The following is a 16,249-nucleotide window of genomic DNA, read 5'->3' as shown; positions in this document are numbered from 1 at the left end:
AGGCTGTGGAGAAACGTCCTTCCCTCTGCGTTCACTTGCCCTGGCCATGAAGTTTGGGCTCTGGCAGTAAGGGTCACAGTGAGACGGGACTTTGGCCTTGACCGTGCCCCTCTCGCCTTCCCGCAGGAACATGCTTGCCAATTCAGCCAGCGTGCGGATCCTCATCAAGGGAGGCAAGGTGGTAAACGATGACTGCACCCACGAGGCCGATGTCTACATCGAGAATGGCATCATCCAGCAGGTGGGCCGTGAGCTCATGATCCCTGGTGGGGCCAAGGTGATTGACGCCACCGGGAAGCTGGTGATCCCTGGAGGCATTGACACCAGTACCCACTTCCACCAGACCTTCATGAACGCCACGTGCGTGGACGACTTCTACCATGGGACCAAGGTAACGCTGCTGTGTGCCACGAGGGGCGTCCTCTGGCTTCTTCGTTCTGCTCCTGGGCTGTTCTGGACTAGGCCCAGTGAACTAGGTGTTCCTGTGACCTTGCAAACGGGCAGATGTCTCACAGGCCCCTGTGGCCGCCATGGTGGGGATTTCCGGCTTAACATCACAGGTTTCCGTGGCTCTGTAAAAGGTGGCACTTGGGCCTGTTTTGCTGGTCAGAGCATGTGCTTGTGTACCCAGGCTAGAAGCTGGTTTTATTCTGATATTTGTCTGTCATGTGATGCAAACCTAGAGGAAGAGGTGACTAAGTTGGTGTTGATTACTGTGCAGGGGAGGGTTTGACCTGATGACTTCATTTACACACGATACAGGGAATTAAATCCTCAAAGACTAATGTGCCGCTTGCAGATGACTAGCTAGCTTCTATGATCTCCCTAGCCTGTGCGTTATTTTTTAAAACAGCTTGAAAAGTTCTGGTGGTGGGTTCTCTTTTCAGAATGAGTTATCATGGGCAATAGTTAACAGTTGCCAAGCAGGACCCAAGCTACTGAATGTTCCTGAATGCAAATACAAAAATTCAGACACTTGAAGCAAATGGGTTCAGAGGAAACTACATTTTGGATGAAGGGGTTCTTTTACCTACCCTATGCGCTCCAGAAACCTCTGTCATCGCTGTCATTTCTCTTCCTTGTCATTATCTGTCAAATACAAGGTCCCTGAGGGCAAGGCCTGGCCATATTCCATGGCTTTCCCAGAACCAGGCACAGCCGGGACTGAGTACCTGTTCTGTCATCTGCAGGCAGAGCCTGGGTCTGGGGATGCAGCTCTGTGGACCGATGGCTCCTAAGACCTCCTTCCCAGTCTGGGGAGGCCGCACCGTGAGGGGCCACAATAGCCTTGCCCAACCCACGCTGAGGCCAGGGTGCTCCCTGGCCTAACTCTCTGGCATCTGAGCCATCCTGCCCTCTCCAGCTGCCCAGGGCAGAGGTGCTGGGCAGACCTCCCTTAATTTTTCTCTGAGCATTTCCCCAGACCCTTTGAGTGATAATGGAATGGAAAACCCGGTCCTCATAAACTCAGGGTAGCCTGGGGGCAGCCGGGATCTTCTGAAGTGAGTGAGCAGAGATCACCACCCTGTGCACCAGGCCAGGCCAGGCCAGGCTGTGACTGTCTGTGACTGTTGTTGTCATTTTTATTGAAGTACAGCATGTATTTAATGTACACGTTGCACGTGTTACCACAGGACACACTTGTGTCACCAGCTCCCAAGTCAAGAAACCAAACACACCAGCTCCCAGAAGCTCCCCCAGTCCCTGGTCCCCACCAAGGACAACCACGATCCTGACTTCTAATAGGTCATTAAAAATAACAGCTAGTTGAGATAAAATTCACACACCATGCAAATCACCTATTTGAAACATATGAGTGACTGATTTTCAGTGTGATATCATAGGTTGGTTTCAGCCATTTCTTTATGTAAATGAAGTCAAGCAGTGTGCACCCTCTTCTGCTCAAAAATCCATTCTTGTTGCGTGTTGTTGTAATTCATTCACTGTCACTGTTTCTTAGAGTATTCCATTGTGTGGTACACCACATAGAGCTTTTCTAGCTATCATTGGGTGTTTGGGTTGTGAATAAGCTGGGGCTATTAAAAGCCCTGTCATAGGAACATGTTCTTATGTGTGTCTTTTGGCAAACATGTCTGCATACATTTCATTGGGCATATTCCCGGGGTGGGACTGCTGGGTCACAGGTCCGTATATGTTCAGCTTTAATAGATGATGCCACAAAGTTCTCCAGACTGGTTGTAACAACTTACAGTCCCAGCAGTGGTGTTGGAGGCCACAGAACTTGACACTGACATAGCTGACAACACGCCGCCCATGTTGGGGTCCATTTGTAGCGTGCTCAGGCCTTGCACCGCAAGTTGCAGCTTGCTAGTTGCCGTCCCAGTTTGGGGGAGTCCTTTAGTTCAGGGGCAATGCTGTGCTGTCACCACACTGTCCCAGGCTCAGAAGGGCAGGCTGGCTGTCTCTTATTTTCCACACTGTCACCTCTAGGGCCTCATCAGGCAAGAGTGATAGGTTTTCCCCTGAGAGCCATCAGTTCTTTGCAGCGGATGAAGAGCTCTGAGTGTGTAACTTGTGCAAGGTGGCGGGTAATGCTTGATCTTTCCAGGCTTCTCATCCATGAGGGCAGCTGCCTCCAGAAAACCTCCAAAGGCCTCTGTGTGATTAAAGGCCCCACATCTCCCATTCCTGCGGGTTAGGGCACCTCAGAAGCCCCTGTCTGCATCAGGCCCTAGTTATGCGGATTTAAGAGACCACAGACCCCAAGTCACCCCGGCTGCTGGTGCCACTAAATGGACACTTCATTATATCCATCCCCTTGTACCTTGTCCTCGTGCCTCAGCCCTCATACCGGGCCTCTGTTTTGGTAACACGGCCCCGACCCAGTTCTGCCTGGACCTCACAGCCGACCCCGCCAGAGTCCTGCCTCAGGCCTCTCAGCCTCCCAAGAAGGAGGCTGCCACCCCATACCCTTCCCCTCCACCCCTAAGTCTCCCCTCCGCGTTGTGGCTTTTACAGACAGCTGCTGTGGCTTCCTATTTCCTCCATCCCTGAAAATCTCCTGGGAGAGAAAACGCTCCCTGCTGAGCCCCGGATCCCGGACATGTGGATTTCACATTCACACTGCCTATGGCCCCGTGCAGAAACTGTGCATGCTGGTAGACTGGTGCTGACCTACTTAGTATGTCTAAGAAAGGTTGATTCATTCTAAGCATCTGGGTTTATAATAGAACAGTAATCCACAGAAAAGCTCACCCAAATGATTAGCCCAGAGAGGAGAGCTCAAGTTGCATCTTTTGGCTCTTGTCAGACAGATCATCGGCCCAAACCCGGCCCCCCTCGGTGACTGCATGCTTGTTGATGTGGCAGTGGCAGCAGGCAGGGCTAAACAAACAAAGCCGTGGAAGGCCAGCCTTTCCGAGAACATCAGGGTGTCCATTGTCCTCAGTCTCCCTAGCACTTCCTTATCCCACACCCCGTGGGTCTCTACCCCTTTCAGAGGCTGCGACAGGCTCTGCCTGGCTCTCCGGCTCACAGCGGGGCACTGGCTCTCCTCCGGGCCCCTGGCACCACCTGCTCCAACCTACAGGCTCCACCCTCTCCAGGCCTGAGCCAGGGTTTCTGAGGTGCCAGGACCACCTGCTGGATAGCAGCAGATCCCATTCAGGAGGGAGGTTCTCTTCATGGGAGGCAGGGGGAGGTACAAGGAGGGAGAGCCAGGGACTCCAGCCATGTTCCTAAAGGACAGGGTTGAGTCTTCTTGTTGTTGTTGTTCTGCTTAACTCATGTAGAAGTTGCCTTTAGTCTAGTGTTGCAGAATAAAGAATGTCCACAGGCTCTTAAGCAGCACCCACCAATGGCGCTCCTTCACTAGGGGAAAGTACCAGGATCGGGTTCTTAGAACCACAGGCACCAGCACCTTCATTATGAAGTTGATGGAAATACTCAGTGCTCTATCACAGAAACAAAGAACTGGGTACCACATGTTCTCACTCATAATCAGACCCTGAAAAATTATCATAATACTATAAGAAAGGAATTGACAGTAGTGGGAAACTACCAAGGATGGGGGGGCATACCTCATCAATAAGGGTACCTGGTCTCAAACCAGGTGAAGTGGAGACCAAGGTGAGGCCCAGACTTTACCTATACAATGACCATTTGTATACTTAACCCTGAATTGTACCCATCTTAAAATAAAAGAAAAAAAAAAGAAGTTGATGGAAGGGGCAAGCATGTACAACTGAAAAAAGCTACTACCTGCCTTTTCTGCCTCCTTTTCCTCCAAAAATACTTCAAGAACTGCTATGTAGGCTGACAATTTTAAGCCCTTGGAAGCAAATTACATTAGGGTCACTTGGGAGAATTTTTTTAAAAAGACTACTGTCCAGGTCCCGATCCAGGCCAGTTGAATCAAAATCTATGGATCTGTGTCCTTCCCCATCATGCCTGGTGATTCTGAGGGACTTTCCTGTTTGTTTTGAGTGGCACCGTGCCCTGGCTAGACTCCTGTTTCCCCTCTGACCCTCACCTTGTGAGCCAGGACTGGCATCTGAATGCTCTGTGTAAGCTTGGGCCTGCCTCTCCTTGTCTTGCCGATGTTATCTATTTGTTTCCTTCTTATTCACACTGCCGCATCCATAGTTGGGTTCCCATACCCCAGCCTGTGGCCCTGTTTGCCAAGTTCCCCTGGCCAGGTATCCCACCCTCTTGTCTACTTCATGGGAATCATCTGTGAGCAAGAAAGACAAAAAGCAAAAACAGTCTACCCAATGGGTTCTTAGTAAGGACAAGAAATTCTCAGTGGCAGAGGTGTCATCAACCGGAAGTCTGACTGAGACTGGTCCTCTTTGAGGGCCCAGAGACTCCATCTTATCTGTGCCAAGAGCTGTCCAGTCACAGAGTAGGGCATCCCACGAACTCAAAATTAGCACCTGCAGATCTTACAATCAATCTATGAGGGGAACCAGATCCTAATCGGAAGTGTGCCTGTCCAGCAGGCAATCGGCCTAAGGGACGTTCGGTGACATAGGGACAGGGGCCTGCCATATCCCAACCCAGTGGAAGATCCTGGTCTTCTCCCCTCCCCCTCCTCCACTTGTAGGGCCCTGAAGTGTGCCTGGCTGAGACACACATGAATTTCTGCTGTTACCCAGCCCTGCCAGTGTCCTTACTAAGAAGCCATTGAGCAGACTGTTTTTGCTTTTTGTCTTTGAATTTTTTTCTCTCTTGGGAATTAACCTTTAAGTACTGCCACTTGCCTTGTTCTTTTCCCTCAGCTCCAGGGTTCTAGTAATCTGTTTCTGTTCAATTCTGGCCAAAATACCTTTCCCGCCTTTCCCTTTTATGCGCTCACCTGATTAGCCCAGGCCCACCGAGAGGGCCTTTCCCAAAGTCAGCTGTGCCATCTAACTTAACCTAATCCCACCCTGCTCACAGGGTCCGCCCACACTCAGTGGGAGGGGTTGACACACGGGTGTGGATCACTGGGCTCCACCTTAGGATTCTGCCTGCCACAAGGGGTCAGTGCAAACACGTGGCCATTCTGCAGACATCGTGCCCGTAGGTCTCACTCCACCAATTTTGCTTAGGCAACTTAAATCGCTCTAGGATTCCGTACTTCTATTTTAAAAATAAAAAGTCACCTTGGCCACTCCCTTCACAACGATCTATGCTCAAGCCTCCTCTCTACCAGGGCTCCCTGTTGTCTCAACCTCAGATTCAGATTTCTGATTTTCTACCAGAGCACCTCCTGCTCTGACTGTGTCCTCCCCATCCAACCGTCCCCACCCAGGCTGGGATTCCCCCTTCCCCTCCTCTCACCCGTGCTAGGAGCCCCCTTGCCTTCCTCTCATCCTGTGGCTTTCAGATTTTTTCCGGTTTTAAGTGTGTTTCTCAGCAAGACTGAAAACCTTTTGAGGGGCATATCCACGATTTGTATTTAACCACAGGACTCACATAGCTCTAAACATGCAGCAGACATTGAAGAAACAGACACAGGTCAACACAGGGGTGGTTTTGAGCAGCATTCGGCGATTTTAATTCCAGCACTACGTTCACTGACTGTGTGATACGGGCAAGTCAATCCCTCTTTCTCTCTATTTTCTTGTGCAGAAGATGGAGATTATACGGCACTTTATGTGTGTCGCTTGAGGTACTGTTTGCAAAGAACTTAAAACAGAGCATGGTGCTTATAACGCATTATGTGTTTCCTTTTTCCCCCCGCCCCTCCCTTATGTGTTTCTTAAATAAATAGATAGATGATGTTGCTCAAGACAGACCCCTTAAATCCATTTGTACAGTTTCTTCATGTGCATACATATTAAACTAGTAAGCATCAAATAGGAACTAAAAAAATTGGATTCTTTTTCTACTGTTGGGGTTGACTATGTGTGTTTTAGATTTCTGATGGAGTCTAATAGTAATGGCAATGAATCTAGATAATTTTCTCTCCGCTCTTTTTCTCTTAAAAGCAAAAATAGCCCATTATAAACTCTGCAGGCATCAGGAGCTATTTAAAGATGTCCTGCTTCAAAACAGTCATCTTGCTTAACAGAGCCTTGCTGGCAACTTCCATTCTACAGCTACGTTAATTGGCAGGCCAGCATGTAGGTCAGGCTGACCCTTCCTAGAACAAATGTGAGTGAGGGGATCTATCGTTCCTTATAAATGTGTACGTCTAGTATTGGGAAAAGTCTCCTTTGGAGACCAAGCAACTCCTCGAGCCCTAGAATACTGTTGGCAAAGACTTTATCAATACAGAGAGAAGACTGCAGTTTTTAAACCACTGGTTCAGAAGAGAAGCAAATCCACCCTCTGTGATCGAGCCCAAACATCTTGGAACTCTTTCATATCTAGCACAAGAAGCTCTGCTTTGTGGACTCATTCTCTGGCGTTTAAAAAAGAAAAAAAGGTTGAAGAAAAAGATACACTGTGTGTGCACTTCAATGATACATATCGTACATGAATGCCTTTTTTTTTTTTTTTTTTTTGCTTTTTCTTCATCTCACTTGAAAAGGTCTGTTCTCCCAAACTTCACTGAGGCTGCCTTTGGAGCTGCTGTGCTCCTGTGTTGAACACAGGCACACATCTTGGGGTGGTTCGTGAACAGGTAGAAATGTGTGCCAGTGCTGTGTCTTTTCCCCTGGGTAGTTCCAGCCTCATCTTTCCCTGGTTTATCACTGCAGCCAGCTATGTTTTCTCTCCTTCTGGTGCTTTCTTTTTCTTGTTAATTAAAACTTAGCTAAAAGGATGTTTAATTAGTGACTATATGGAGATTAAACTGTGAGTTAGCTATCATTAGAACTTTCTCACTGACCAATCTCTCTCTCATACACATTAACACTTACACCTTCTCTCTCTCTCTCTCTCTCTCTCTCTCTCTCTCTCTCTCTCTCACACACACACACACACACACACACACACACACACACACACACACACGCACACACACAATTTTTGTTGTTGTTGTTAGTTTTTTGGTTTTTTTTTTTGTCGGCGTCTCACTCTGTTGCCCAGGCTGGAGTGCAGTGGCATGATCACAGCCACCGCAATCACAACCTGCTGGGCTCCAGCGATCCTTCCACCTCAGCCTTCCAAGTAGCTGGAACTACAGGCGTGCACCACCACACCTGGCTAATTTTTTTTATTTATTGTATAGAGACGAGGTCTCACCAAGTTGCCTGGGCTGGTCTCAAACCCTGGGTTCGGACAATCCTTCTGCCTCAGCCTCCCAAAGTGCTGGAATGGCAGGCATGAGCCACCACACCTGGCACACACACACTGTTTTAGAGCTGGATGTACCACTAGAGGGTAATGAGTCCAACCCCTAACTCAAAAGTAATTCTCCTGCTTAGATTTAAACTCTCCAGAGTATTCTCAATCAACATTTAAAAATAAAATTAAGCTTGTTATATGTTGGTGAGCACTACTCTTGGGAAGAGTATATATGGAAAGAAAAGGGTAACTTGGAAAGCCATCTTTTTCCCCCAGGAACTTGTTGAGTTATAATGGATGTACAAGAAGCTGCACATTTTAAAGTGGACAAGGGGGACCTGCCTCAAAGCCCCGGGTTTATCTTTGTTGTTGCTGTTTGGAGAGCTGGCCCCTTGTGTAGGCTTTCCCCACTAGGTAAGTGTTGTAGGAACCCATCAGCATCTGTGTACCAGCTAGGGTTGTTGTGAGAGGCTGCATTCGGCATCAGTGAATTTTTATTTCTGGAAACGCTTTCAGTGTGTTTGCCCATTTACACTAACATGTAGCACTAAAATTTTGTTTTCTGTTGGGGAAAAATGCAATGGAAATGGTTGTTATGCCACAAGCAGCTTACAGAGATACTGTTCTAAGTAAAACACAAGTTTACAAATGGTTTTCTTGTTTTAAATGGGGTGAAATGCTGACTGACAATCAACTTTGCTCTGGGCATCCTTTGACCAGCCAATCTGAAGAAAATGTGATAAGAATTCATCAAGCCATCTTGGAAGACCACCACTGGACTGTTGATGAATTTGTGGAGTCGACTGGGGTGTGGTGGAGTTCCTGTCAGTGAATTTTATCTGAAAATTTGAGCATTAAACAAGTTTCAGCAAAATTTGTGCCTCACTTGCTCACATCTGAACAAAGAGACAATTGCTTGACTCCACGCTGTGTTTTGAAGCTGTTGGTGGAGGCTGACCCTGTTTTTTTTCCCCAAAGTCATAACCAGAGATGAATCTTGGGGCTACAGATACAACCCTGAAATGAAACAGCAATCTAGCCAAGGGAAAACTGCCACTTCCCTACGACCCGAAAAAAGCATGACAAGTGAAGTCAAATGTGAAAACAATAATCATTTGCTTCTTTGATGCAGAGGGATTGTGCACTCAGAATTTGTTCCTCCAGATTATACGGTCAACCGAAGTTTTTATCTGGAGGTTTTGAGAAGGTTGTGTCACGATTTATGGAAGAAACATCCCTAGTTGTGGCAAACAGGTGACTGGTTCTCCCACCATGACAATTCATCTGCTCACACCATGCTGACTGTTCTGCAGGTTTTGACTTGAATTGGCATGACCGCCGTGTCCTACCCTCCCTATTCACCCAATCGCGTCCTGAGAGACATTTTTTTTTGGTCTCCCCGGGTGAAAAAAGTCCTCAGAGGGAAACGTTTTGAGGATGTGGAAGAGGTGAAACAAAAAACAGCAGAGGCACTCAAAGGCATCAAAATTGACATGTTCAAAACTGTTTTGAGCATTGGAAAAAGCATCTCAATAGGTGTATTGCATCAGAGAGTACTTTGAAGATGACTGAAGTTTCAACATGTAAGATTAAATACACAATTTTTTAATAAATATATTCCATTTTGGGGGGGTCCCCTTCATATAGCTTGATATATTTTGACATATTTATATACCTGTGAGGCCATCACAATGAATGTAACAAACATATCCATCATCCCCTGAAGTTTCTTTGTGTCCCTGTAATCTCTCTCCCCCCAGCCCCTTGTCCTGTCCCAGATAATCACTGTTTCTGTCACTCTAGATAAGTTTGCAGTTTTTAGCGTTTCTACATAAATGGAATAATGCAATATGCTTCCTTTTTTCGGTCTGGTTCATTTTCCTCGGCATTGTTAAGTTTGGGGCTACTGTGAACATTCCTGTACATGTTTGTGTAGACATACACTTTATTTCCCTTGGTAATTACCTGAAAGAGGAATGCCTCAGTTGTTCGGCAGGTGTATGTTTCACTTTTAACTAAATTGCCAAATGGTGTCCAAAGTGGTTGTAAAAGTTACATTTCTATCAGTAGCTGCTTGCCGTGACTGCCTTGACTTGCTGTGGTCAGTCTTAGTTATTTTAATCACGCTAATAAATGTGTAGTGGCATCTTGGGTGGTTTTAGCTTTCATTTCCTTAAGTGACGAACGTTGAATGTCTTTCTTTGTGCTTATTTTCCTTCTCTATATCTTTGGTGAAGCGCCTGTTCGCCCCTTTCCCCATGTTTTAATGGATTGTTGGCCTTCTTTCTATCAGACTGTACAAGTTGTTTAAGAGTTTAGTTACAAGCCCTTTTTGGATGTATGTTTTGCAAATTAGTTCCAGTCGATTAGCTACTTTTTCATTTTCTTAACAGTGTTGTTTGAAGAGAAAAGGTTTTTAATTTTGAGTTCCAATTTATTGATCTTTGTGTTTATAATTCATGTGTTTTTTTTGTGTTGTAATCAAGAAATTTTTACAAAATCTAAAGTCACTAAGATGTTCTCTGATGTTTTCTTTTAGAAATTTTATCATCTTAGCTTTTATAGTTAAGACTATGATTTATTTTGTTAATTTTTACATATGGTATGTGGTGAGGGTCTATATCCAGTTTTTTTGCATATGGCTATCCAGTTGTTCAAGCACCATTGTTGAAAAGGTTATCCCTTTGTCAAAAATCAATTGATCATACATGGACTCTCTCTTCTGTTCTTTGAGCTGTTTGTCCATCTTTATACCAATACCACACTTTCTTGATTATTGTAACTTTACAATAAATCTTTCAAGCAGGCAGAGTAAGTACTCCAACTTTGTTCTTTTTTCAAAGTTGTTTTGACTGTTTTGTGTCCTTGAAAGCAAATATTTTTAGTGCAGGCTGCAAACCAAAAACTTAGGAATTGTGAACCATGTGCATTAACCAGGCACTTGATAAACATCTCAGTCTTCAGCAGAGTCATTTTCTGTTAGCTGTAAGTAAGCAATTTTATTTTAAAATCTCTCAAGTTATCTGGAGGGAAATGCTGTTTTCATGTAAGCCATGTCTAATTTAAAGTAAATCATGATGACGTCAGGAAGAAGAGTTCCTTCTGTTTCCTCTTCGCCTTAGATTTAGAGAAGGGATGGACTAGGGGGTCCGGAGCGACTGGATCGGGACAAAACTTTTCTTAGACTGAAATTCTCATCACTGAGCCTCTGCCACCCTCTCCCCGTACTTCCGTGGGGTTTACGCTCTTTGCAGTGTCCACCAGGCCTGGGCTGTAGCCACTCTTTTCTGGTTTAGTGCCTTGACTCACCTTGCCAGGCATAACCCACTCCAGGACTTAGTCTGGGAGAGTACTCTGACTCCTGGACTCTAAGCCCTAGCCTCAGTGACCATCAAAGAGCACATCTTTCTTGCCATGTGCAAAGTACATGGCTCAGAATGGGGAGTGTTCAGCCCTTGAGGGGCTCCAGGACCCCAGACCCCCAGCTGGTACATGGCGGCATGTGGCCATTAGCATCCATCCCCTCACCCCTCTGCAGTAGGCGTGCCCCTTAGCCTTTAGACCTGACCTCAGGCCCGCCTGTCAGAGCATGTCTGTGTCCATCGATGGCTTATGTTGATCATCCTTCCTTTGCAGGCGGGAAGCTGGGTCTCAGAGAGGCCTGTCTGCCTCTCAGTGACTTGAAGCCCCATTCCCCAGCCTACTCCCAGACATCACACGTCCAGCAAGGCCTCCTGCAGCTTTATGGCACCATCACCACTTAGCTTTGGGACTAAAATGAGGGCCTCACCCACGCTGAAGCAGGCCAGGGGCGGAGAGCAAGTGGTTACGTGGGATTCATTGCTAGATGGTTCATGAACCCCTCCTCTCTGGGGTCTGTGAGCAGCCTGGACTTTTCACAAACCTTCTTGTGGCTTGCTGGCTGTAAACTTGCCCACTCTGCTGTTGGAAGGGGCTTTGCCAGGGAGGTGGGTGCGGAGGCCTTTCTGTGCTGCTCTGTTTCGGAGTGGCTTCCACTGGCCCCCGGGCTGCCTAGAAGCCGGCGACGCATTCTGCCCCATCCAGCTCCCTCTAGGAGCCTCTCCAGTCTCCATGGTAACTGCATGTCGAGAGGCAGCCGGCTGGTACTGTGGCTTTGTATTAAACACAATGAATTTAAATGGGATCTCGGCAGTAAAGATGATCATTCTGGATTAGAGAGAAGCCTGGAGCTCCTCATTTCGTCATTCTGAATGTTGGCACAATTCTCCGTTCTCGCCCTGTAATTCAAGCCCAAGCCACACCTCCCCCTCTGTCTCTAAGCTGCAGTTAGATCCGATTTCACTTGGGCTGTTCTCTGTTCTTTGAGGAATCTTGGCGCTGGGAACCTCTGGGTCGGGCCAGGGCTCCTCCAAGCTCTGGGGGAGAGAGACCCCATCATGTGAAGGACATCAGGGATAGCGTCTGGCTGTACAATTTCCTCTGGGCCTTGGTCTTCTGATTTGTAAAATGGGAACAGTAATCCCTACCCTGCAGCATTGTTTTTTTTTTTAATTTTATTGTGGTAAAATATACATGCATAAAAGAGACCATTTTGGCCATTTTTGAATGCACAGTTCTATGGCATGAAGTACATTCACATTGTTGTGCAAACGTTACCACCATCCATCTCCAGAACTTTTTCTTTCTTTCTTTCTTTTCTTTAGTGAGACAGCAGGATTTATTGAGAAGAAAGAAAAGCTCCCACAGTGGGAGGGGACCCGAGGGGGTTACCCCAGAACTTTTTCATCTTCCCAACTGAGGAGGCTGAATGGATGTCCCTCCCATTAAGCACTAACTTCACTCCCCCCAACCTCAGCCCCGCTCCTGGCAGCCACCATGCTATTTTTTGTCTCTGAAGTTAACTACTCCATGTCGCTCATGTAAGTGTAGTCACACAGTATTTGTCCTCTTGTGACTGGTTTATTTCACTTTGCATAATGGCCTCAAGGTTCACTCCTGTGGTAGCAAGTGTCAGAATTTCCCTCTTTTTCAGAACTGAGTAATATTCCATTGTTTGTCCATTCACCTGTCAATGGACACTGGGTTGGTTCCACCCTTTGGCTGCTGTAAATGCTACTAGCATGAGTGTAAAAGTATCTGTCTGAGTCCCTGCTTTTCATGACAGAGCCATTCTGAAGATCCAATAAGATAATACATACTGAGAACATTGCACGTGAGAGGCAAAGTTAGTGCTTAATGGGAGGGACATCCATTCAGCCTCCTCAGTTGGGAAGATGAAAAAGTTCTGGGGCAACCCCTTCAGGTCCCCTCCCACGTCCGTTTCCTTTCTGAAAGCGAGTTAAACCCAGGAGTGACTGCCACGGTGACCCAGTGGCAGAAGAGTGATGTTGCTTTTGCTCGCCTGCTGCTTCTGTATCCCTGGGACTTGTAGGCTGTTTGGGAATTCACACACTTCACCCCAGGTGGTTAATGTCTTCACCACCACAAAAGCCATGCATGCTTTTACGTTTCTCTCACCAGTTGGCATTCATGAATTCCAAAAAGAAAAAACATAAGGGCTGGTATATATACTTCCTTACCAGTGGTCTATTTTAAGTGCATCCTCTGGGAGACCCAGAAGCTGAGGTGAGATCGCCCAGGCTGGGAGGCTCTGTGCTTGGGTACCACTTCCACTTCAGACCTGGTCTCAGTATTGCAGAACAGTTTGGGACTTGGGGTGGAAAAGACCTGGCTGGCTGGCCTCTCGGAATCGGAGAATGACCATGTCTGCTGCACGTGGTGGTAATGGAGACAGACAGAACGGCACTTGGCTGCCGAGACCCATTGCTGGAGTGCTTCATGTGGGAGGAGAGGGCCCAGGAGGGTCTCTCTGGGTCCAGCTTCATCCCAAAGCTTCCAGAGGGCAGCACCCCATGCTGCCTTAGCCCTCTCCGGGGGTGAGAATCGCAGGCTTGGAGCCAGCTATCCCTGTGGGGCCCCTGCAGCAAGCCTTTCTAGGCTCTGGCCACTGCCCTGGAGAGAGCTCGCTCCCCACCCCCCAACTCCCCACCCCCGCGTCCCTGGGAATACATGGCAGGGGGAAGGAGGGGTGGAAGCTCTGGCACAGCCTTTGACCATGCCTGGTCCACGCTCCCGACAGCCTGGCGATCAGGACTGCTCTTTATCCACGAGGCTGAGGGGAGGAGGGGAAGTGAGGATTCCACACTGAATCGCAGGCCTCTCTCTCACTCTTCCACTGACGCTGCTGCTGCTGCTGGCTGCGTGGGTGCACCTGGAATCCACCCAGCCACCACGCAGGGTCACGTCTCCATCTTGGTGCTCCTCTGTGTCATTGCCTCTGGGGGTCCTGTCCTGAAACATCTCCTCCTCTCACCACCCTACCTCCCTGGGTCATCTGCTACCGATGGCCTCACTGTGGCTGCAGCCTCGACACACCAGGCACCTCCCTGCCAGACAGCTTGCCTCGGATGCCTCAGAGGCCCAGCTGAGCACATGCACCACAGACTGCTCTGCTTCCAGGGCACCTCCTGCAGGGAGTGGCATGGTCCCCAGGCCAGGGTTTACTTGCTCAAGACCAGAAGACTCCTAAGTGATGCAAGCAGGACTCGAATCAGGTCTTCCACCGTCATACCCTGCCCCATGCTCCATCAGGGAGTGGAACTGTACTTCTGACATACTCACGTATGCATATGTCCCTCCAAGCCCAAAGCAAGCTCAGCCTACCCTGGGACCCCTCCCCATTTTGTGACTGTGCTAGACATCTGTCTGGTCCCCTTGGTTGGATATCGCTGACTCCTGGGATCCCCAACCCTCAGTTTTCTCTGCCCAGCTCGGGCTCACCAAGGGGCCCGTTACAACAGCATGTTGACTCCAGCCAAGTCCGTTACTGCCCTGCTCCTGTTGACTCTGCAGTGCATCTCCCATATGGTTTTCCTAAACCTCCTCTCGGCTCAGATCAGCACTCCCAATTTCCCCAGCGCCTTCCCTCGGGATTCTGGCTCCATCTCCCCATCTTGCTAGGACTTCTGGGTCGGAAGGCCTGCACCTCCTCAGCTCCCCTCCAGGTCTCTGATGGCCTCCTCCTGTACCCTCCCACCTGGTAGGCATGGACATTCACCCTCAGTCTCCTCATCTGGACAATGAAGACAATAATGGCACCTCTCTGGGGACAGTTAAGCAGACACAGGAAGTGTCCAGTGATGGTAGTTGCTAGCAATTTTCATCAACACCCGAAAGTCCCTTAATCAGCTCTCTCTCAAAGGGTCTGAAAACACCCTTTCCTCTGAATTTGATCACTCTCCTGATACTATCATTTTAGCCACTCAAGCATAAAACCTATAAAACCTGTCCCATTACTCATTTCCACCTCCTCATTGGTCATCAGAACTTGCCCTTTCTTCCAAGAAGCATGTAATACAAATGTCCCTTCCATCCCGTCCCCAAATCCAGACCCATCATCATCATGCCATTGAGTTGCACACACAGCTAGAGTAATATTCCTGAGTCTGAATTTCCTGTTCTTCTGCCCAGAGGCCGGCTGTGGCTGCACATGCTTACACAGAGGTCAACAAAAGCCCATCCCAGCGTGCTGACAGCCTCCATCCTGGGCCATAGATATGTCCAGGGATGGCAGTGTGGACAGAGTCTTCTCTGTAAATGAGTCCTAAGCCTCACACTCCTTAAACTCCCCCATGACCACCCCCCCCCCGCCCGCCCACGCACACACGTAGACACACTTGCCAACCATTGGAGACTGGTTCATTAAGATCCATGCAGTTTGGTAATCATCAGACCTGCTCTCTGTCTCCTGGCTGTGCCCTGGCTTGGCCTTGCCAAAGCATCCTGCCTGGGCAGACCACGTCCACCCACTGATCACAGCCTCCCTATCTTCGTGTGACCCATCCTTCCACGGGTCTTCTTTTGAACGTGATGTGTTCCATCTTCGTCGTGGAATAGTATCTGTGCCTCCTTGACGTCTCAAAGTGTTTTGAAGTCATTTCTATCAGAAATCGACCTTTTTCTTGTCCCGTTGGCCAGCTGGACTCTGAACACCTTGAGGTGCTTACATTCCCTTCTCATTCTGGAGCATCAAATGCCCATCATAGAGGGCACACGTTCTGTGCATTAGTGCAACTTACAGATTACGCTTATTGTCAACTGTGACACCTGGCTGAGCTCTTACTGTGTCAGGCACTGGGATAGGTGCTTTATGCGCATGATCTCATTCAATTCTCACAGTAACTCCATGAGGGGTATATTATTATCTCCATTTGTAAAAGGGCTCAAAGAGATTAAGCAACTTGCTCAAGATCTTACAGCTCATAAGTGACAGAGCTGGGATTTAAGCCTAGATCTGCCTGCCTTAATGTCTGATTCTTGTCACGACACTATTTTGCCTTTAAATACAGCATTCGTGTGCTTTAAATGGCAGGCACATTAAGTATGACTTTTTTCCTCAAAATATATGGTGGATAGAATGTTGCCTTTTTTCTCTGTAGAAAGTTGAAAGAATGAAGTGTGAGTTTTAAATGTGGCCAGGCTTAGAGCGAGATATCCGAGGTCAGGAAATAGGCCCACATCCTAGATGAAG

The 16,249-nt window shown here is 47.9% G+C and overlaps 1 protein-coding gene across 1 annotated transcript in view; it reads left to right on the top strand.

The window, feature by feature from the left end:
• The window catches only part of DPYSL5 (dihydropyrimidinase like 5), a 77,874-nt gene that overhangs the window by 33,906 nt on the left and 27,719 nt on the right, over positions 1 to 16,249 (top strand). Inside the window, exon 2 of the mRNA XM_008049200.1 lies at positions 127 to 391. Coding sequence (XP_008047391.1) covers positions 131 to 391 — 261 coding nt within the window. The 5' untranslated portion in view covers positions 127 to 130. The remainder of the gene's footprint in view (positions 1 to 126; positions 392 to 16,249) is intronic.

The sequence above is a fragment of the Carlito syrichta genome, unplaced genomic scaffold (genome assembly GCF_000164805.1).
Source record: "Carlito syrichta isolate Samal-C Ts95f unplaced genomic scaffold, Tarsius_syrichta-2.0.1 Scaffold130695, whole genome shotgun sequence".
Lineage (NCBI taxonomy): Eukaryota > Metazoa > Chordata > Mammalia > Primates > Tarsiidae > Carlito > Carlito syrichta.
The sequence above is the reverse complement of the archived record's forward strand: the minus strand, read 5'-3'. Positions and strand labels throughout refer to the sequence as shown.